The sequence below is a fragment of the Microcaecilia unicolor genome, chromosome 9 (assembly GCF_901765095.1).
Source record: "Microcaecilia unicolor chromosome 9, aMicUni1.1, whole genome shotgun sequence".
Classification (NCBI taxonomy): domain Eukaryota; kingdom Metazoa; phylum Chordata; class Amphibia; order Gymnophiona; family Siphonopidae; genus Microcaecilia; species Microcaecilia unicolor.
In genome coordinates, this window is record NC_044039.1 from 139,502,124 (window position 1) to 139,525,292 (window position 23,169).

At 40.9% G+C, this 23,169-nt stretch overlaps 1 protein-coding gene across 1 annotated transcript in view; it reads right to left on the reverse strand.

Moving 5' to 3' along the window:
- UBR1 (ubiquitin protein ligase E3 component n-recognin 1) overlaps positions 1–23,169 on the reverse strand; it is a 718,041-nt gene that overhangs the window by 138,381 nt on the left and 556,491 nt on the right. Inside the window, exons 38-39 of the mRNA XM_030215524.1 lie at positions 10,916–11,012; positions 1,080–1,147 (exon numbers count right to left, since the gene is read on the reverse strand). Of these exons, the coding sequence (XP_030071384.1) occupies positions 1,080–1,147; positions 10,916–11,012 (165 nt within the window). The remainder of the gene's footprint in view (positions 1–1,079; positions 1,148–10,915; positions 11,013–23,169) is intronic.

Consider the following 23,169-nt stretch of genomic DNA (forward strand, 5'->3'; position numbering starts at 1 on the left):
AAAGGGAACAAGATAATTCCAGACGGAGGGTGACTAAGTTTTCTAAGAAGTGCTAATCAGCTTGTTTGTGCTATGAACTGTATCTGAACTATTGCTAAAGATATGTATATAAGTGACAGTGTCCAAGCTTTACTTTGGAGATAGACAGAAGCAGCTAACACTTTTGTTTAACAGTACTGCCTGTTCTCCCATGAGAAATTATCCTTTGTATTTGCATTTGCTTTGGTAAGTAATAAAACAAATTCAGACTTTCTCATACGTGGCCTTGGCTTTATTTTATCCCCTGGTTTGTGGGTGGCGGGTCCATCCCAATTTTGGGAGGGTGATATAAAAGCCTAAAAACAGAGTGAAGAGAAACCACAGACACAGTCTTCTCATCACCATGGTAGAAAAACAACTGCGGTAACTGCACTCTCATGGTAGGCAGGAAGGCACTCGCACATGCGCAGTGGAGCATGTCTCACACTCCACAAAGCTCTGTAAAGCTTGTTATAAGCTCTGGACCAGGCAATGCAGTGCTGCATTACTCATTTGTGAGAATTAATGGCCTGCTTGTTCTCGGAGAATTTTAATATATATAATTTTAACAATTTGTGTGGGAATACTCTTTTTGTGAGCATATACTGCTTTGTCCTATCCTGCTTAAGGTCTTGCAAAGAAGATCAATATTTTAGAAAGAACAAGTGAACTTGGAGGAGTAGCAGAGATCCTGGGGAACTGGGTTCGATTACCAATACAGCTCCTTGTGATCCTGGCAAGTCACTTAACCCTCCATTGTACGGGTAAAAAAAAAAAACCCCAAAACACACACACACCTTAGATCATGAGCCCACTAGGGATAGAAAAAGTACCTGCATATAATATGCATAGCGCTGCAAACATCTAGTAGCACTACAGAAATGATTAGTAGTAGTATTAATTATGAGTTAAATGAACAAATGCAAAACTGAATTTGGTGGTTTGAACCTGACAAATCATAAATAACATCAATTTGAATGAATGGTTAGAGATACAATAAGGCTAATATGATCACAAAATTTTAAAATGCTAAGCTGAAAATAAATTAAAAAAAAACTTACCAAAATGTGAAAGATATCTACAGACAGAAGGGAGGGAGTATCTTCCATTTTTATGCTTGGTAGTAAAACTAGCAACAAAAAAATGTTCATATTTTATGATTATTTGAATAAATGTGTTTATATTTGTTAGAATAAATTACATTCAAGAATTCAGTGGCGTTACAGAAAAGGAACATTGCCAAAGGGCTCAAAGTATCAAGGATTATCTGAAACACAGACAGTTAGGACTGGTGTAAAACCAACTAACTTACAAATGCTTTTCAGCATTAATTCTAGAAATATACCTACAAAGAACAATTCTACATATAGTACAACATATCATTTTGACTAAGACTTACATATAGTATTTTGTAAATAGTACAACACATTAAAGAAGAGAACAAAAAGTAATTTGAAGGCCTGACAATGACCAAAATGGCTAATATTCAAATCACAAAATCATCATAGAATCTTGTACCACTATCGCTGCTCAGTGGCCATTACTACAGTAAAAGCAGGGCTAATAGAGATTAGAACTGTTTTTCAAAATTCAGCATATTTTCAATTTTAAAAATCCTAAAATATTTAGGTCAATACCTAGATGCCAGTATGTGCATGCTTTTTTAAATGCTTAACGTCACAGGCCAAGTTACATCCAGATAAAGCAAAGATACTTACCTGTAGCTGGTGTTCTCAGAAGACAGCAGGCCACTTATTCTCACATGTGACTAGGACTAAAGAAAGTTCTAGCACCATCCCACCGTGCATGCGCTGGTGCCTTCCCTATAGCGCAGGTTCCTCTGTCAGGTGAAAAGCATAAAAAGTACAACAAAAAACTTCTCCTAGGGGAGGTGGGAAGGTATATGAGATTAAGTGGTCTGCTGTCCTCAGAGAACACCAGCTACAAGTAAGTATCTTTGCTTTCTCTGAGGACAAGCAGGCCACATTATTCCCATATATGGGAATCTCTAGCAACCAGGCTCACTGAAAACAAAAAAGCTAGGGTAATGGAGTCCTGAAATGTTGAGACAATCTCCAATCAAGCTGAAACTATGTGCATACTTAGCTGTGTAGATCAGTGGCATTCCTAGGGGAGCTGACACCCGGGGCGGATCGCCGATGCGTCCCGCCCCCCGGTGCAGCGCGACCACCACCCGGCGAAAGAAACCCCCCCCCCCGGGTGCACGCCGCTGGGGAGGGGGGGGGTACCGCACGCCTGTCCGCTTCGTTCGTTTCCATGCTCCCTCTGCCCTGGAACAGGAAGTAACCTGTTCCGGGGCAGAGGGAGCACAGAACGAACGTAGCGGACAGGCGCGCGGCACCCCCCCCCCCCCCCCCAGCAGCGTGCACCCGGGGCGGACCGCACCCACCGCCCCCCCCCCTTGGTACGCCACTGGTGTAGATGCAGCCTGGAACAGAAGAAAACAAGGCCTAGGAGGTTGGAGTTGGATTCTAGACACCAAACAAATTCTGCAAAACTGCCTGTCTGAACTGACTGTTGCATCGGGTATCCTGATCCAAACAGTAGTAGAAAGTGAATGTATGGACTGAAGACCATGTTGCAGCCTTACAAGTCTCCTCTATGGAGGCTGATCTCAAGTGGGGTACACGACGAAGCCATAGCTCTAACACTGTGAGCTGTGACATGACCCTCAACAGTCAGCCCAGCCCGGGTATAACCAAAGCAGATGCAGTCTGCTACCAATTTGAAAGTGTGCGTTTGCTGAAGGCCAACCCCAACCTGTTGGAGGTCAAAAGAAACAAAAAGATGGGTGGACTGTCTATGGGCTTTGGTCTGCTCCAGATAGAAGGCTAAGGCTCGCCTGCAAGTATGTACTACACTTTTGCCAGTATGGGCATGAGGTCTGGGGAAAAATGTTGGAAGAACAATTGACTAGTTAAGATGGAAATCAGACACGACCTTAGGAAGGAACTTGAGGTGAATGCGGAGGACTACTCTGTTGTGATGAAATTTAATATATGGTGAGTGAGCTAATAGGGCTTGGAGCTCACCGACTCTGCGAGCTGAAGTGACTGCCACCAGAAACACAACTTTCCAGGTCTAAAACTTCAGATGGCAGGTATCCAGAGGCTCAAAAGGAGCTTTCTTCAGCTGGGTGAGGATTGTGTTGAGATTCCATGACACAACCGGAGGTTTGGTAGGGGGCTTTGTCAACAACAAACCTCTCATGAAGCGAACAACGAAAGGCTGTACAGAGATGGACTCACCTCCTACATGCCAATAAGCACTAATTGCACTAAGATGAACCCTTACAGAGTTGGTTTTCAATCCAGACTCAAAGAGGTGCAGGAGGTACTCAAGCAGTTTTTGTGTAGGGCAAGATCTAAGGCCTTGCCCTCACACCAGACAGTAATATTCTCCATTTAAAATAGTGGAGTCTTTCCTGGAAGTCCATGACATGGGAGGTACCTTTAGGTAATCCAAGGAATTTGAGTTCTATGCTCTCAACATCTAAGCCATGAGGGCAACAGATTGGAGGTTGAGATGCAGAAGGGACCCCTCTTTCTGTGTGACAAAGGTCAGAAAACAGTCCAATCTCCAAAAATCTTCTGACGACAACTCCAGAAGAAGGAGGAACCATATCTCTCTCGGCCAATGAGGAGCGATCAGAATCATGGTACCTCAGACTTGCCTGAATTTCAGCAAGGTATTCCCTATCAGAGGTATAGGAGGATATACATACAGAAGTCCTTGTCCCCAATGTAGGAGAAAGGCATCTGACGCTAGTCTGCCATGTGATCCTGTAAAATGATGTCAGTTCAATTGTCAGAATTAAATATGCAGCAGAATTATTGAAATATGTAGAACTGTGCTGAATCAGGTACCAATACAAAAATACAGCTTTAAAAATATATTTGAAACTGCAGCAGAAACTGGCTTTCATTTCAAGCCCATCTTCCCCCCTCCCTTTTTCTGGGAAACTTTTGGGAACACTTAGAGACAAAAGCTGGCTGGGAGGGTCACCAAGACATCTCTAGAGAACAAAAAACTGAAGCAGTCAGAGAGACTCCTATGACTCAAACTGAAAAAGCCCATCTATATGACAAAAGAAACTTCACCTATCACAGCAGACTGAAACCTGCGCAAAAGCCCTCAAGCTATAGAAAAGCCATTTGCCAGTAGATATCCAGGAAACATGTGACCAGGAACCCTCTGCAAACTACAATACCCAAGATCCTCTGCAAGCTTCAATATCCAGGACTCAGGGAACATTATAACAGGCCTGGAAACACCCCAGCTCACTCTCTTGGGACCTGCCTGCTCTTGGGAATCTGCTCTTGGAAATCTACTGCTGTGGGGACCTGCCTCTGCCTCATGGCTCTTCACTAGACCACAGCATGCTCTATAACAAGGACTGTTCTGTAAGTTTTAACCTCTGATTTAAAAACCTGCTACTTTACTTAAGCACAGATTCTCTGTAAAGATCTCTTAAAAGAACTATCTCTCGCTTGTAACCTTATTTATACGATTGCATTAATCATATTGTAACTTAATAAACCCTTTTGAATCTAAATATATATAAGGTCTGTTCTTTCTTAAACCTGGTAATGCAGGTTAATGCAATCCAATAAATATACTTAATTCCTTTCATTCATTGCAATTATGAATATTGTTGCTTTAATCAGCAACTGGTGGAGAATGAAATATATATAAAAAATTATAAACATTAGTGAGTGCTCTAGAGCTTCCCCTAAGATAAATCATTTCTTGTAACAATCCAAGCCTGGAGTAGAACTGAAGGACCTTGTTGAGGTGAGTGTCGAAACAATCCACTGAAGGGTGCCCACTCTCAGATGATCTTCTGGGATATGAACTTGTTGAGAGCCTACTTGTGTGGTTGTGATATCCTGTTGAGTCTGTCTGCCAGGCAATTGTTCTTGCTGGGATGGTATAGAGCATGGAGGCTCATTCCGTGAAAGAGAGCCCACTGCTACATGCCTACTGCTTCCTGACACAAAACATTGCAACCTGGATGTCTGTCTGGATTTGGATAATGTGGTTTTGGCGTTTATCTTTGAAAGCCTTTAGAGCATTCCAAATGGCCCATAGCTCGAGGAGATTAATTTGGAGATAAGCCTCCTGAGGGGACCACTGATCTCAAGTATGAACACACACATGAGCTCTCCAACTGAAGTTGGATGCATCTGTTGTCAACACCTTTTGATGTGGTGGAATTTGGAATGGAAGTCACAGAGTCAAACTGGACTGGATCATCCACCAGAGAAGGGTATGAGCAAACTCTGGCGGGACGCAAATGACATTCATTAGGTTCCCAGTGGTTTGAGACCATTGGAAAGCTAAAGTCCACTGGGCTGCTCTCAAATGGAGCCATGCCATGGGAGAGACATGCACTGTGGAGACCATGTGGCACAGTCTCAACATTTGCCGAGCTGAAACCTGCTGTCTGCTGTGGCCCTGCAAGGCAAGCACTACCAAGGTATCCTCTATTACTTAAAAGAAGGAAGGCCCGAGCCTGTGCTGTGTCTAGCAGGGCTCCTATGTATTCCAACTGTCATACTGGAATGAGATGGGACTTAGAATATTTTATGACAACTCCAGTAGCTCTAGCACCTGAATAGTCAACCGCATTGACTCGTTCCTGAGATGTGTTCTTGACCAGCCAATCGTCTGGGTAAGGAAACATACACTCCCAGTCTGTATAGATATGTTATGACCACTGCCAGGCACTTGGTGAAAACTCTGGAGGCAGACGCTATGCCAAATGGAAGAACGCAATACTGGAAGTAGTGTTTCCCCATTCAAAATCTGAGATACTTCCTGTGATTGGGAAGTATTGAAATGTGGGTATAGGCATCCTTTAAGTCCAGCAAGAATAGCCAATCATTTTCCTGAATTAGAGGAAGTAGAGTGCCCAGAGAAATTATCCTGAATTTTTCTTTCACCAGAAATTTGTTCAGGGACCTTAGGTCTAGGATGGGCTGGAATCCCCCCATTTTCTTTATCACAAGGAAGTATCTGAAATAGAATCCCTGTCCCTCCTCCCCTGGTGGTATGGGTTTGACCGCTTGGGCCTGCAGAAGGGCGGAGATTTCCTGTACAAGTACTTGCTTGTGCTGAGAGCTGATGCAAGAAGCTCTCGGTGGGCAATTTGGAGGTCGCTGACACCAATTTAGAGTGTACCCACGACAGAATATTTGAAGTACCCAATGGTTGGAGGTCGTAAGAAGCCACCTGTGTTGGTAAAAAGTGAGCCTCCCTCCAACTGGAATGGATACTCCTTTTGCGGCTATGCTCTGCTTGAGCCAGTCAAAAGCCCATGCCCTGCTTTGACTGTGGAGTCTGCTGGGATTTCTGAGAACGGGGTTGGCGAGGCCTGAAAAGGGGACCTTTAGTCGCTTGAGTAGACTGAGCAGAAAGCTGTTACCTACGCTTTTGAGAGTAGTAGGACCTGCGTTTCTGCCCAGTTGAAAACGTCTTGATGAAGAAGATGCAGATGGAGGTTGCTGAGAGTGTGGATAGTATCAGTGTGCTTTTTAATGAGGTCAGTGACCTCTTCCACTTTCTCTCCAAATACGTTGTCCCCTCGGCAGGGCATGACCGCCAACCTCTCTTGAACAGCCTGTTACACATCAGAGACACACAGCCATGAGAGTCTGCGCATCCCACACCCATTACAGAGAGTCTGGAGCAATATCAAAAGTATGGAGGAGTGGCCTAGAGTGGTTAGGGTGGTGGACTTTGGTCCTGGGGAACTGAGGAACTAAGTTCGATTCCCGGCACAGGCAGCTCCTTGTGACTCTGGGCAAGTCACTTAACCCTCGATTGCCCGCCGCATTGAGCCTGCCATGAGTGGGAAAGCGCGGGGTACAAATGTAACAAAAATAAATAAAATAAATCAATCATAAACTCCCCCTGGCCAAATAATCCCAACACTCCATCTGCTTATTGGCCAACCGGCAAAGCTCAGCGGCCTGCTCCACAGGAAGAGAATCCACCAGATTAAGAGTACTATTAGCTAAAGACTCCAAGTAAAGGCTCGTGTAGAGCTGATAGGACTGGATGTGAAAAACGAGCATCAAGGCCTGAAATGTTTCCAAACAAAGGTTCTGGCCTCTCGCTCCAGGGGTGCCAAGGCATAAGACCAAGAGCAGATTCAACTACTAAAGAGTGGTGAGGCAACTGGGCCATCTTGAATCCAGACGACTTCTGGATAAGATACTGCGTACCCACCCCTGCACTGAGAGGGGAGATTCCCAATTCCTCACCAGTACATCCTTGAATAAGGTGCAATGGTACAGAGACCCCTTCCTTAGGAGGACACGTATAGCCCAAGACAGACAACATCTATGCCCTGGGCTCCTCCTCTGTCTCCAACTTAAATGGGATGGCTGAAGCCATCTTATTGACAAAACCAGTGAAAGAGAGTGCCTCTGCAAGAGATTTCTGTCTATTGAGGAGGTGAGGGATCAGATAAGATTCCATATGATTCTTTGAGATGTAATATGGATCTGTATCTGATTTCCATGAGTGGTCTGAGTCAGACACCTCTTCCTCTTGAGGATCAGGAGACTGGGTCTGCACTGACCTCAATCTAGTAGAACGGTGTCCATGCTCCAAGGAGAATTGAGGTGAATGCCTTTTCTCAGACTTCAGGGACGCTTCCTCCCCCGATGCCTGAATGGGTACCGCCTGCTCAGCCCTCGGCTCCAGCACCCTGTGGGATGCTGCTAGAACTTTCAGTCCTAGCAATTCAGCGTCTGCACTGGGGCTCCGTCGGATGACGTTACCCTTATTTAGGAATAATGCGGTCTGCTTATCCTTGGAGAATCAATGCTGGGCTATGTGCAGTCACCGGCACTAAATATCCAAGGCCAAACTGGTTAGGAGACAGCTGCCAATACTTATGTGGATCGTGGACAACATCCAGCCAGGCACCAACATAAGACATTTATGTGGATGCCAGCTGAACACCAGTCAAAACCCACATAAGGTCATGTCCCTCTTGAAGAGCAATGGCCCTCCCCCCGGATTCTGATTCCCCTATTTTCCCCTAAGAATATTGCTCCCTTCCAACAAGAACCCCCCCCCCCCCTTCCACCCCTGTAAGTCCTCTGCCTGGGCCTACCCTTACATGCCTGTGGTCTAGGGCACTGGTTCTCAAACCTGTCCAGGGGAACGTCCAGCCAGTCAGGTTTTCAGGATATTCCTACTAAATACGTGAGAGAATTGCATACAATAGAGGTGACAGACAATCAAATTTGTCTATGCGTACATATTAGGGATACCATCTGGCTGATGGTCCTCCAGGACAGGTTTGAAAAACACTGGTCTAGGGTATCAAGGACAAAAATGATCCCCATTTGCTCCTAGCCATTGCAATTCCAGCTTTATAATGGCTGCCGCGAGCTCTAGCAGGCATTACTGCTAGTACTGTAAAACTGCAGCTAGAAGTTGGGCAGCCACTTTGAACCTGGAAATGCAATGGGCAAGAGCAAATGGTGATTGCTCCTCCCCTTTGTACCCTAGACCACTGGTTTTCAAACCAGTCCTCAGGGACCAACTGGCCAGATGGGTTTTCAGAATATCCATGAAGAATATGTATGAGATGTATTAACATGCACTTCCTCCATTGCATGAAAATCTCTCTCATGCATATTCATTGTGGCTATCCTGAAAACTTGACTGGTTAGGTGGTCCCTGAGGACTGGGTTAAAAACCACTACTCTAGATTAACAGGAATTATAAACATAAACCCGGGGCGTCCCTGGGGGGGGGGGGGGGGGGGCGGAACCAGTGTTCTTGGGAACAGAAGGGGAACTGGAATCGAAGGGGGGTGGGGGCAATGCAGGAGAAAGGGAAACTCACAAGACTCTTCAAGGTCGCCACCTGAATGTAATCTGGGGCACTGGCCAATATTCAGCGCCAGTGCCTGGATAGCTAACCATGTAAAGACAGATCTACCCTTTATGTTTTCCTGTCTACCCTCTTTGCTATCCAAGCACCGGCATGGAATTACAGCTGGTGCCTGGATAAGTGCAGGCTCCACCCAGACTCCATCCCTAGATCAGGCACTATTCAGATAGTGTGTGTGTGGTGGGGGGGGGGGGGGGGGGGGGGGGGGTCAAAGGGTTACCATATTTGCCCTGACAAAAAAACAAAGGGCACCAATAATCACGACCCCCCCCCCCCAAAAGAAAGCCATCCCCTTCTATATATTTCCCTCCCATCTCAAATCTTTTTCCAGCCTCTCTCCATCCGCCTTTTTTTTTTTTTACAGCTCCCTCACCCCCCTACCCTCTATCCACATTCCCTCACCTACCTTATTGTGCCCTGGTGGTCTAGTGGCCCCTTCAGGACAGGAAAGGACCCCACTCTTTCCTGCCCGGCGATGCCGTTACCTGCTTGCTGCCGGTGCTGTTTCAAAATGGCTGCCGACACTTCAAGCGGTAACCTCACAAGACTTCTGGAAGTCTTGTGAGGCCACCACTTGAAGTCTTGGCAGCTATTTTGAAGTGGCATCGGTAGCAAGCGGGAGATTTACTTGTCCGCTCTTTTTGAGGACACTGTGGGACATCCGGGTGGGAGATTCCAGCCTGCCTGTTTGTACGCAAAACTGTAGATATGGTAACCCTAGGTGGTCAGTGCTAATATTCAGCAGCACTACCTGGTCAAGTTACACTGAATATCAGCACATAGCCAGGCACAAGCCTCTCCTGCCCAATTAAATCACTTTGGATGGATTTTTAATTTGGATGTATTCCTATTTTTCTGGAAGATTCCATTTTTAACAAAATGCAATGCTGGAACTATATAAAGTATTCTTTAAAGGACAGACTTCAGCTTGTAGCACACAGACTGGCTGAACTCTGCATGACTGCAGGGTAAAAATAGACTGAAAGATGAATAGTGAGAGATTGTCATCACCTCTCCTGGATAAACATACTACTAGACCAGCACTCAAAACATCTGCTAAAATAAATATTTTCCACTGTTTTGTGGTTAAGTTTAAGAACACATTTTCTACGAGCATGTGTACAGTCCAATATACAACTTGTGTTGCCACAATTGTTCTGCCTTTATTCCATTCATCATAAACTTTCACTGCATCACCTACTGTTTTACTGCGATACAATAATGTATGTGCATGTTCCCTATGTATGCACATGTATAAATAATATCAAATTTAAATGCTGTTTATCCATAGAATTTTGTTTGGTTCGGCTCTATCTTATATGAACCAACTTAATCACACTTTCTACTAACTGTAAAACTAAAATCTAGACAGCAAAATTGCTTGAATTATCCATCAAAACTTAAAATACAAGCATATTTTTTTCATCTATATTTTCCTATCAAACTGTAAAATTATGGCATACATTGCCCTTTTCCTCAAAATAGAACCTAATTATTTGTTCTTCCATCATATGTTAAAAACATTTCTTTTTACTGAAAAAGGTACATTTTTTAGAAACATTATTTTCTCTTGTTTTAATACTTATTGTTTGTAATTTTGCATTCTGTATATTGCAGATCCCCAGAAATTGCTGATCAACTCTTTTGTTAAACTGCGTTGAACTGAAATAATTTTATTATTCAGCTGATGCAGCTAGAAATATATATATATATATATTGTATTGTATGACTTTGTGCTTAAAAAGCAGGCACCTATGGTCCCTGGACCTGCAATTTTAGCACAGACCACTTATAAGGTCAGCACCCACTGCTGACTGCATAACTGGTTTTCAATATTGGCTGCAATGTCTAAAGCTTTGTGTGCAAAATATACAGTGGAATACAACTAAGTCTAAGTCAGCTTCAGAAGAGGTGACAAAGAAAAAAAAAAAAAATATATATATATATATATATATGTTACCTGCCAGGAAACGGACCACATGTTTCTGAATTAGGCTTTGTGGTGATGTAATTCTCTGAGCTGCTGCAAACTTTACTAATGCTTTAAGGCCGCTGTTCTAGAATTCATGAGAGAAAAGAACACAAGTCATGATTGAAGCAATTTTCAAAATATCCACACTGGGGCAAGACCAGGCATAATTTTTTTTAAACTCATGGTTTCTGGACCAATTATCAAAGCCAATGAACAAAACGCAACAGCTACAAAGATCATCTACCTGTTTTCTCCATGGATACGGAAAATCACAACAGCCAAACATGTAGATCACAATGGCCACTGATGTGGGTGATGTCACCACCTGACAAAGCTGAGCCGATCCCTCTACCCAAAGCTCAGAAACCTCTGGAAAAGGTTTGTGAGCATGTGCAAAGGTTCCTGCTCAGTAGCCCTTAGAATGCTTCAGTTTCTTTCTAGTCACCAAAACAGTCTGCTGAGTTTCTCAGTCCCCTCATCTACATTGTCAGTTAAAAATCGCATTCAATTTGGCTCAATTTCTCTTCAGAATGGAGAAAAAAAACAACTGTAAAAGATTAAAATATATGGACATACACAGTCTATGTTTGTTGTCTGGGCACATCTCATAATGTGAAGAAATGTAAAACATGTGCCCAGATGTTATCAAGGGCAAGAAAATCTACAGGTTACAGGGTATATGAATTTTTGGAGAATAAAAACCCAAAGTAAGCAGTATGCATGACAATGATCTCCGCTCTGGCAGGTCATAAAATCATCAAGATCGTTCAGCCCATTTAGGCACTAAAACAAAGAAATCAAAGTAGAGCATGAACTCATCCGGGAAGCATCGTTGCTCAGAGAAATCCGTAAAAGTATCCAGAACTTCAGAAAACAGACTAGCTAATGGATCCCTTGTAGGCACTTATCAGTGTGCACTGCTGTGTGGCTCAAAGGAACTAGCTAAATGGCTTAGGAGGCTCCTCCCTTGCAACCTTTAGATCAACTGTTGCTGGGGCTTCTCCTCAATGTGTTCCTCCTTCAGCGCTGAAGTCTCTAACCCCCTCCAGGTGTTATGGAGTTTCATCAGTGCTGCCCTTGAGCTTTTCCTGCTGGGTGATCCTTTCCTTGCCCACTGTGATCAAAGCAGTAGAGCAAATCATTGGAACCAGGACATTACTGCAGAAGTCCAGATACAGCTTGATGAAGTTCCCACAGCTGTTCAAAATATAAGACAAAATCTCATCAAACAGATGAAAGGGAATACCAGGAAGCCTTTCATCAGTGCCCTTTGAGCTTCAAAAGAAATCTAGATCACTTTCTCAACCACATCCTGTCTTCACAGAAGGTTGGAGATAGTTTCTTAAAGAGAAATATGGAACAGAGAGATCAAGGCCATGAACATACACAACCTAACAAAACGAGATACTTCACACACTTTGTTCACATTATCTCAGTCTGTGGTCTCAAGAGATGAATACCAATCTGAAGTAGAATAGGATTCTGCATTGACTATTTAGGAATCAAACTTAAGTTTAACTCCACTACATTCAAAACTGTCCCCTGGTTTGCCATCCGATCATTCTCTTCCATAACCAGAAAACAATTCTCAGCTGGAGGACACACCATACCCCAAATTCCTCCAGATGGTAGCTAAGTAACTCTGACAATGTAGGAGAAGGCAAAATCCATATCAAAAACTTTTGGAGATCTTAAAATACTTGGATGCCATGTGGGATGCTGTGTCTTTTCTAATTCAAGAGTCAAACACCATCAATCCGTCCCATGACCAAGAGATTGAAAACAAAATATTGGGGCAAAGAGAAATGGACTATAACAAATAATAGCTCCCACACAATCTGTGGTAGTGAAATCTGCTGTCAAGAGATGTAAAAGTACTATAGCCCATTCTAATACTCCTCACAGGAAAGATTTGATATGCTAGGAAGGAACATTTTCCAAAATGTAATGTTCAATGCAATGCACATCAGTTTCAATTAACAGAGTACAGTACAACGCTGATTGATTATCTGGATCTCCTGTCCTCGCACATGCATAGATACCCTAAAAGCACCTGCACTAACACCAGTGTGGGTAGCACCCATACAGCTGTTTGTTATGAACCCTCAAAGGCACCCACCCCCAGCTCTGAAATCCATCCCAAACCCTTTTCCAGCATGCCAAGCCTCCCATGAGAAGTAAACAAGCACCTTGCGTAGAGCAGCCCTCCTAAACCGGCCTGGATTTTGAACTGGAATTGGAATAAGCCCTCTACCCTAAACTCAGCAACTGATGTTTGCTGCTCCAGATCTAGAATCTGCCCTCCCAGCGGTCACTTTGGGGTTCAGGGGCAACACATGCCACCTCAGCGCCAAAGGGCACAAATCTAGCTTCCCCCGTCTGTGCCGAGATTTCACCTTTGCTTGTAATTTATGTAAAGTTTTATCCCCCCCCCCCCCACTTTCCTCCTTCTGCTCTAGTTGTAAACAAATTCCCTACATGCTCAGCCCTCAATCGCTGATTGGCTGCTCAGTTGCCATTTATTCACGTGCCCACCCTAAAAAGGATAAAACACAGGCGTGCACAACACCTGTATTTAAACAGGTAGGTTTGTCCAATCATTCGGATTTATGATTATCTGGACTACCTCCTGCCGAGGATGGTCTGGATAATCGGTATCATACTGTACTTCTATAATATTATTGAAAAAGATTCAAGATTTAGACCAATGTACCAAATACTTAGATCAGCCTATGACACAGCTTCAAGAGGAGAGCAACAGACATCACAGCAAGAAAAGAGAAACATGGATAAAAGCATCTGCTCTTCAGGAAGATGTGCATGATTGCGGATGCCCCATTCACAGGGGAAAACTTTCTTGAGAAAAATTTCAGGAAATAGTATCTCTAAAGATAACTACAAATCAGTCCTTTGTGTCAGATACTGTAGTATCTTCTAACAACAATTATCCTCTTCAAGAAGATCACATCATCTCCATATAAGAAACTTATTACAGGAGATATCAATCCTACCCTTATTTCTATACAAGGTTTTGTTTTCTAAGATCTCTCCAACAACCCTAGCAAAGGCAAAGAACAAAAGTATACAGAGGCGCGTAGGTTTTGACTACAACCTGGTGTCTGAGACTTCATAAGGAAATGGAAATGTATGGATTATCATGATAATAAGAAAGGGATATGCACTATACCAGCAGATTGAAAGCCACTCTATTGACCTCCTCCTTTTAGCCAGCATAAACTTCCGGCCCAGGAGCTCAATTCTCTCCTACAGGCAAATGCTGTTCTCTGAGGAGACACCCACAGAAGGTGAGCTCTCCACAGGAAAACCAGTAAGGTAAAACAAACAGTGGATCCAACAAAAAGTCCTCTCACAATGAGTGTCTTCCTGAACAAGGTCTTTATTCACAATGGCACAAATGACCCGACACGTGACGTGTTTCGGCCGTAAGGCCTGCGTCAGGGGTCTATAAAATAATGTACATAAAAACACAAATATAATTAAAAACATAAATCACACGATAAAAACTCCAAATGACATTTTGAACATATCAAACCATAAAAAACTCAAAATAGCATTTTTAAACATATTTAAACCATTAGGACAACTTGATAAAAAACAATTAAAATTACAAATATATATATCTCAAATGATGATGACTAAAAATTGTTATGGACATAAATAATATGAATATAGATCAATATCAAAAATTAAAAATTATTACATAGAGACGAATGAGGACAAGACATATAATAAGGTACACTAAAAAGTATAATTCCAAAATAAGGAACATACCAAGTGTTGTCTGAAGTCAAATAGCCTTGTGGATTAGATGAAAAACCAACACTGAAAATACTAAAAAAATTAATTAATTATTTAAAATCAATGTATAAAGTAAGAAATAAATAAATACATACTGCCCATACATTTATATGTATCAAACACTAAATAAAAAGAAGGACTAAGACACAAAATATGAACAGGGATCTCCAAGTTGATTTACATCAAAATATAAAAGTATAAAACATATATATTAATGGTATACAAACTTACTCTTGTTAAATGCCAACGATGTAAAAAAATAAAATAAAATAAATACTTAAGCCAGCTGATATCATAGCCTTGAAAAGAACGGATCAACAAGATAGATCAAAAAAGATCAGATCAAAAACATTTTTTTTATATATATATGTCAGATCAAAAGAAATATATATATATAGATCAAAAACATAATAATGATAAGATCAAAAAAGGTAGATCAGAAAAAATGCCCATATGATATTAACGATAATAAACCGGCAGCTAATGGCTCTTAAACAACTGAAAAACTGAAAATGCGTCTACATACTGTATGAATCTAGTGCAAAATCTCCATAAATAACATGCATGTAAGCTATATAAGCACAACAAATTTCCCAAACGGTGTAGTCGCAACAAAAATGTATATATAAAAGTTCAGAAAAGGCAGGCTCACCGTCTGAAACGTAGCACTGTCCCGGAAACACGAAAGGAAACAAAATGGCGAACATGCCCTCTAAAAACAAAAGCAAGGTACTATGCCGTCAGTGATAGTAGCGTGCCACATCGTGAAATAGATAGAACACAGAACAAGGTCGGAAATGTATATAAAAAATAGTGTAAAAAAGGAAGAAAATAATATGCACGCTACTAAGAAAAATCAAATTAAAAAGATGAAACCAGCGGGCCTCGTGACTGTCAAAACTATGAAATAATCTAATTTTAGAAAGGCAAATCAAAATCGCTGGGGAATGGAGAAACGCACATGTATATATAAAAGAGCTCAATGCGAAATTATATCGTCATAAGATAAACTAAAAAGAGAAATGAAAAAACTTACCAGGTATAAAGCTATGCTGTGCTGCTCTGTCACACGTAACTAACAAGCAAAATTTCAAAAAGGCCCGCGGTAATAAAATAAATAGCGGAAGTGAAAGTGACGTCACTTACCCGTGTGAACAAACTACACTGTTGCTAAGGTAATGAAAGCTGTTCGAAAAGGGCTGACACCTACTGGTTTAAGATGATAGGGACAGCTATTGAACCCTTGCAACAGGATAGAAAAAGGGGCTTTAAATCCATAGCTGAGCCTGGATGTATGTACGCGAAATATAAACCATTTTAATATTATCACTCGCTATTAAAGATAAAGGTGAAATAAAAATGATTAACTGTAATCAAATGAATAAACTGTGTAAGGGCATAAAAATATAATAAAAAGCATAAAAAACGTGATGGATAAACAAAATGATTTAAAATAAATGTAAAGAAAAATGGGGAATAAATAATAAAATGTAAATAGAATGGATGATGATTAATGAAAAAATAATGAAAAAATAAATAAAAATAAAAGTGAAAAATAAAAAAGATAATATACAAGTCACATTTCATACATCGGCATGCAAGAGCAAAAAATTGTATAATCATAAAAGGGAATTATAATCATAGAAAAAAATCATAAAAAAGAACTGAAATCCGTGTCCATGTTGAGTCCATGCGGTATAACTGTACCCAGTGTATATATAGTTCTTTGTTCCTCCCTCAGTAATTTAACATCTATATTACCGCTTCTCCAAGACATATATATTTTTTTAAACACAAAAAATCTCAAATCTTCAATTGTATGGTTTTTTTCAATCCAATGTGTCACGAGAGGGGCGCTCAGCACCTGCCTTGTTAGGCAACTCCTATGTTCTATGATTCTTGTTTTTATTGCTCTCTTAGTCTTCCCTACGTAAAGTAAATCACAAGGACACACTATAATGTAAATAACTCCCGTGGTATTGCAGTCTGAAAATTGTCTGAGAATATAATTTTTATTATTATGCTTGCTATGGAACGAGGTGATCGTTAGTGAATGTTTGCAGACTGAGCATCTCCCACATGGTATATGGCCCAAACCATCTTCTCTTATGAGTCTGGGCTCTGGGAGAGTAGAGGGGACCAAAAATTCTCTAATATTACGATTGCGTGAGTGTGCAATAACTGGAAATTGTTTCATAAAACAAGTGTGTGTTTCTAGGATATGCCAATGTTTCCTAATAATATTTCTGATGCCGCCAGAAAGATGTGAATATTTTAATGTACAAACCAAATCTGGGCTGACTTTATCTGGCTCAGATAAAGTCAGCCCAGATTTGGTTTGTACATTAAAAGAGCAATAAAAACAAGAATCATAGAACATAGGAGTTGCCTAACAAGGCAGGTGCTGAGCGCCCCTCTCGTGACACATTGGATTGAAAAAAACCATACAATTGAAGATTTGAGATTTTTTGTGTTTAAAAAAATATATATGTCTTGGAGAAGCGGTAATATAGATGTTAAATTACTGAGGGAGGAACAAAGAACTATATATACACTGGGTACAGTTATACCGCATGGACTCAACATGGACACGGATTTCAGTTCTTTTTATGATTTTTTTCTATGATTATAATTCCCTTTTATGATTATACAATTTTTTGCTCTTGCATGCCGATGTATGAAATGTGACTTGTATATTATCTTTTTTATTTTTCACTTTTATTTTTATTTATTTTTTCATTATTTTTTCATTAATCATCATCCATTCTATTTACATTTTATTATTTATTCCCCATTTTTCTTTACATTTATTTTAAATCATTTTGTTTATCCATCACGTTTTTTATGCTTTTTATTATATTTTTATGCCCTTACACAGTTTATTCATTTGATTACAGTTAATCATTTTTATTTCACCTTTATCTTTAATAGCGAGTGATAATATTAAAATGGTTTATATTTCGCGTACATACATCCAGGCTCAGCTATGGATTTAAAGCCCCTTTTTCTATCCTGTTGCAAGGGTTCAATAGCTGTCCCTATCATCTTAAACCAGTAGGTGTCAGCCCTTTTCGAACGGCATTCATTACCTTAGCAACAGTGTAGTTTGTTCACACGGGTAAGTGACGTCACTTTCACTTCCGCTATTTATTTTATTACCGCGGGCCTTTTTGAAATTTTGCTTGTTAGTTACGTGTGACAGAGCAGCACAGCATATCTTTATACAGTGGTGGAAATAAGTATTTGATCCCTTGCTGATTTTGTAAGTTTGCCCACTGACAGACATGAGCAGCCCATAATTGAAGGGTAGGTTATTGGTAACAGTGAGAGATAGCACATCACAAATTAAATCCGGAAAATCACATTGTGGAAAGTATATGAATTTATTTGCATTCTGCAGAGGGAAATAAGTATTTGATCCCCCACCAACCAGTAAGAGATCTGGCCCCTACAGACCAGGTAGATGCTCCAAATCAACTCGTTACCTGCATGACAGACAGCTGTCGGCAATGGTCACCTGTATGAAAGACACCTGTCCACAGACTCAGTGAATCAGTCAGACTCTAACCTCTACAAAATGGCCAAGAGCAAGGAGCTGTCTAAGGATGTCAGGGACAAGATCATACACCTGCACAAGGCTGGAATGGGCTACAAAACCATCAGTAAGACGCTGGGCGAGAAGGAGACAACTGTTGGTGCCATAGTAAGAAAATGGAAGAAGTACAAAATGACTGTCAATCGACAAAGATCTGGGGCTCCACGCAAAATCTCACCTCGTGGGGTATCCTTGATCATGAGGAAGGTTAGAAATCAGCCTACAACTACAAGGGGGGAACTTGTCAATGATCTCAAGGCAGCTGGGACCACTGTCACCACGAAAACCATTGGTAACACATTACGACATAACGGATTGCAATCCTGCAGTGCCCGCAAGGTCCCCCTGCTCCGGAAGGCACATGTGACGGCCCGTCTGAAGTTTGCCAGTGAACACCTGGATGATGCCGAGAGTGATTGGGAGAAGGTGCTGTGGTCAGATGAGACAAAAATTGAGCTCTTTGGCATGAACTCAACTCGCCGTGTTTGGAGGAAGAGAAATGCTGCCTATGACCCAAAGAACACCGTCCCCACTGTCAAGCATGGAGGTGGAAATGTTATGTTTTGGGGGTGTTTCTCTGCTAAGGGCACAGGACTACTTCACCGCATCAATGGGAGAATGGATGGGGCCATGTACCGTACAATTCTGAGTGACAACCTCCTTCCCTCCGCCAGGGCCTTAAAATGGGTCGTGGCTGGGTCTTCCAGCACGACAATGACCCAAAACATACAGCCAAGGCAACAAAGGAGTGGCTCAGGAAGAAGCACATTAGGGTCATGGAGTGGCCTAGCCAGTCACCAGACCTTAATCCCATTGAAAACTTATGGAGGGAGCTGAAGCTGCGAGTTGCCAAGCGACAGCCCAGAACTCTTAATGATTTAGAGATGATCTGCAAAGAGGAGTGGACCAAAATTCCTCCTGACATGTGTGCAAACCTCATCATCAACTACAGAAGACGTCTGACCGCTGTGCTTGCCAACAAGGGTTTTGCCACCAAGTATTAGGTCTTGTTTGCCAGAGGGATTAAATACTTATTTCCCTCTGCAGAATGCAAATAAATTCATATACTTTCCACAATGTGATTTTCCGGATTTAATTTGTGATGTGCTATCTCTCACTGTTACCAATAACCTACCCTTCAATTATGGGCTGCTCATGTCTTTGTCAGTGGGCAAACTTACAAAATCAGCAAGGGATCAAATACTTATTTCCACCACTGTACCTGGTAAGTTTTTTCATTTTTCATTTCTCTTTTTAGTTTATCTTACGACGATATAATTTCGCATTGAGCTCTTTTATATATACATGTGCGTTTCTCCATTCCCCAGCGATTTTGATTTGCCTTTCTAAAATTAGATTATTTCATAGTTTTGACAGTCACGAGGCCCGCTGGTTTCATCTTTTTAATTTGATTTTTCTTAGTAGCGTGCATATTATTTTCTTCCTTTTTTACACTATTTTTTATATACATTTCCGACCTTGTTCTGTGTTCTATCTATTTCACGATGTGGCACGCTACTATCACTGACGGCATAGTACCTTGCTTTTGTTTAAATTTAGAGGGCATGTTCGCCATTTTGTTTCCTTTCGTGTTTCCGGGACAGTGCTACGTTTCAGACGGTGAGCCTGCCTTTTCTGAACTTTTATATATACATTTTTGTTGCGACTACACCGTTTGGGAAATTTGTTGTGCTTATATAGCTTACATGCATGTTATTTATGGAGATTTTGCACTAGATTCATACAGTATGTAGACGCATTTTCAGTTTTTCAGTTGTTTAAGAGCCATTAGCTGCCGGTTTATTATCGTTAATATCATATGGGCATTTTTTCTGATCTACCTTTTTTGATCTTATCATTATTATGTTTTTGATCTATATATATATATTTCTTTTGATCTGACATATATATATAAAAAAAATGTTTTTGATCTGATCTTTTTTGATCTATCTTGTTGATCCGTTCTTTTCAAGGCTATGATATCAGCTGGCTTAAGTATTTATTTTATTTTATTTTTTTACATCGTTGGCATTTAACAAGAGTAAGTTTGTATACCATTAATATATATGTTTTATACTTTTATATTTTGATGTAAATCAACTTGGAGATCCCTGTTCATATTTTGTGTCTTAGTCCTTCTTTTTATTTAGTGTTTGATACATATAAATGTATGGGCAGTATGTATTTATTTATTTCTTACTTTATACATTGATTTTAAATAATTAATTAATTTTTTTTAGTATTTTCAGTGTTGGTTTTTCATCTTTTTCATCTAATCCACAAGGCTATTTGACTTCAGACAACACTTGGTATGTTCCTTATTTTGGAATTATACTTTTTAGTGTACCTTATTATATGTCTTGTCCTCATTTGTCTCTATGTAATAATTTTTAATTTTTGATATTGATCTATATTCATATTATTTATGTCCATAACAATTTTTAGTCATCATCATTTGAGATATATATATTTGTAATTTTAATTGTTTTTTATCAAGTTGTCCTAATGGTTTAAATATGTTTAAAAATGCCATTTTGAGTTTTTTATGGTTTGATATGTTCAAAATGTCATTTGGAGTTTTTATCGTGTGATTTATGTTTTTAATTATATTTGTGTTTTTATGTACATTATTTTATAGACCCCTGACGCAGGCCTTACGGCCGAAACACGTTCTCTGAGGAGAAACAGGTCAGGATTTTTTTTCAAGTATTTCCTCTTCTCAAAGATGATGGGTAGAATGCAGTGCATGCAAATCTCTCTCATGAATACTAACTGTGGATATCCTGAAAACCTGTGGCTGGGGTGCCTCCAGGACCAGGTTTGGGAATCACTGACCTAGTTGACAATGTGTTGACAACTGGATCTTTACAAACTGTCAATACACATGAAGGTAATTCAGCATTTATTTCAATTTTGGGGTCACCCTCAAGTGGATCTCTTTGCAAAGGAGAACAGAACAGGTTCAGCCTTCTGTTCTTGCCATCCCAGCAATAACTGCTTGTCAGAAGACCTTTTTGCAATATTATGGAAGCATGGGGTGTTTTATGCCTTCCACTAAGTTCTGTAAATATCCTGAAAACTTCAAAAAGTACGCAGATTCAATGCATCTCATTCTAGTTGTGCCTCATTTGCCAAGACTTTCCTTATCTCCTGCATCTCATCCTAACACCTCATGTGATGTTCCCAACTTACCCATATCTTATCATTTAGTAAGATGGCAAACTGCTTTATCCCAGCCTTTGATCCCATGCTCTGTCAGCCTGGAGGGTTAAAAAATGTCATTAGAAGGCCTTAATTTATCAAATGAGATGCAGGACAACATCCTGGCATCTAGGAAGAATACCGTTAAGTTCTACTCTTCTAAATGGAAGATTTGCTCAATCAGAGGATTCTTCCAGCTACTCTATATCCTTTTTTATAAGTATCTTTATTAAGTCATGAGTAAAAACAACATCACAAATCCAATCGTGTTAAACCAAATATCACATGTCCAAACTACTTCAGAATAACACGCAATATCTAAATATTTGCTCAGCTCTATATAAACATCACTCGAGCATTTACAACTGTGTGGTTTATGAGGCCTTCCTCTCATGACCCAATTTTCCTCTTTTTAACGTGAGAAGATAAAGAAAAAGAACAACCTCTTCCCGTCCCCGTCCGCTGACACTGATAAATATGAAGCCTCCTTTCTTCTTCTATCAACCAGATTTACACAATCCCCCACCGCCTAAGTGGGGCACTATTCTCCTTTCCCCAGCTCATGTCAGGTTTCCAGCAATGGTTCATCAGCAACTCTCTCCCACAATGCTCTGTACTGCCTCTGCCCTGGCGCTGTGGAGAACCTAAGGGTCGTCAGTATCCAGCTGGCCATTTCTTTCATTACATTCAACCAAACCTTCATTGTAGGAGGATTACTGTCCACTCAAGACATCAAAATACATTTTTTAACAAGCATAGTAGCTACTAATATGAACTTACATTGCACCGCACTCAACCGTTGTTTCCTAAGGCATGCTGAATTACCCAGATACACCACCAGATAAGACCACTCAAATGTGCATTGTAGTATATTCTCTATATGTTTCAATGCTCTTGTCCAGAGCTCAGTCAATGTTATGCACTCCAAAAAGGAGTGCAAGAGCATGACCACTTGAACTTGGCATTTGACACATACATTGTCAGTCCATAATTCCAATACTTTCCCCTTTTCCTTAGAAATATATACCCTATGCAAGACTTGATACTGGATGTCCTGCAAAGCCGCATTGGGCGTCACACTATTGAGCTCCCAAAACCACTCACCCAACATCTCTGGTGTCACTGTGTCATTGATGTCCCGGCTCCACACTGCAGCCAAATGCTGCAGGTACTCGGCCTTCTTATTGTTCCTGATTATCTGATGCCATTGCGCCAATCTATTTAAATTAGCTGGAAGCTGTAAAAATAAGTTATCACATTTCCCAAAGATCATGTGCTTTCCTTTCTTCCTCTCAATCGTTAACACATAATCCCTAACCTGTAAAAACGCAAAAAACTGAGAGTTAGGGACATTCCAAGCGTGCTTCACTTGTTCAAAAGAGGGGAATTGTGGCCCTCCCACTTGCCGTAAATCCCCTTTATAATTACACCTGCTTTCTCTCCACCTTTTAAAGACTGATTCCCCCATTCCCGCCGGGAAATCTATGTTACCTGTCAGAGGCAAAAAGGGCCCTGCCCCCTTGTGAGTACCGCCTAGATCTCTCCACCACTTCCAGGCTTTCCTTATCGCTATCCAATAGAGATTTAGCCCACTCTCTCTCCATCCAGAAATGTTTCCAGCTTCTAA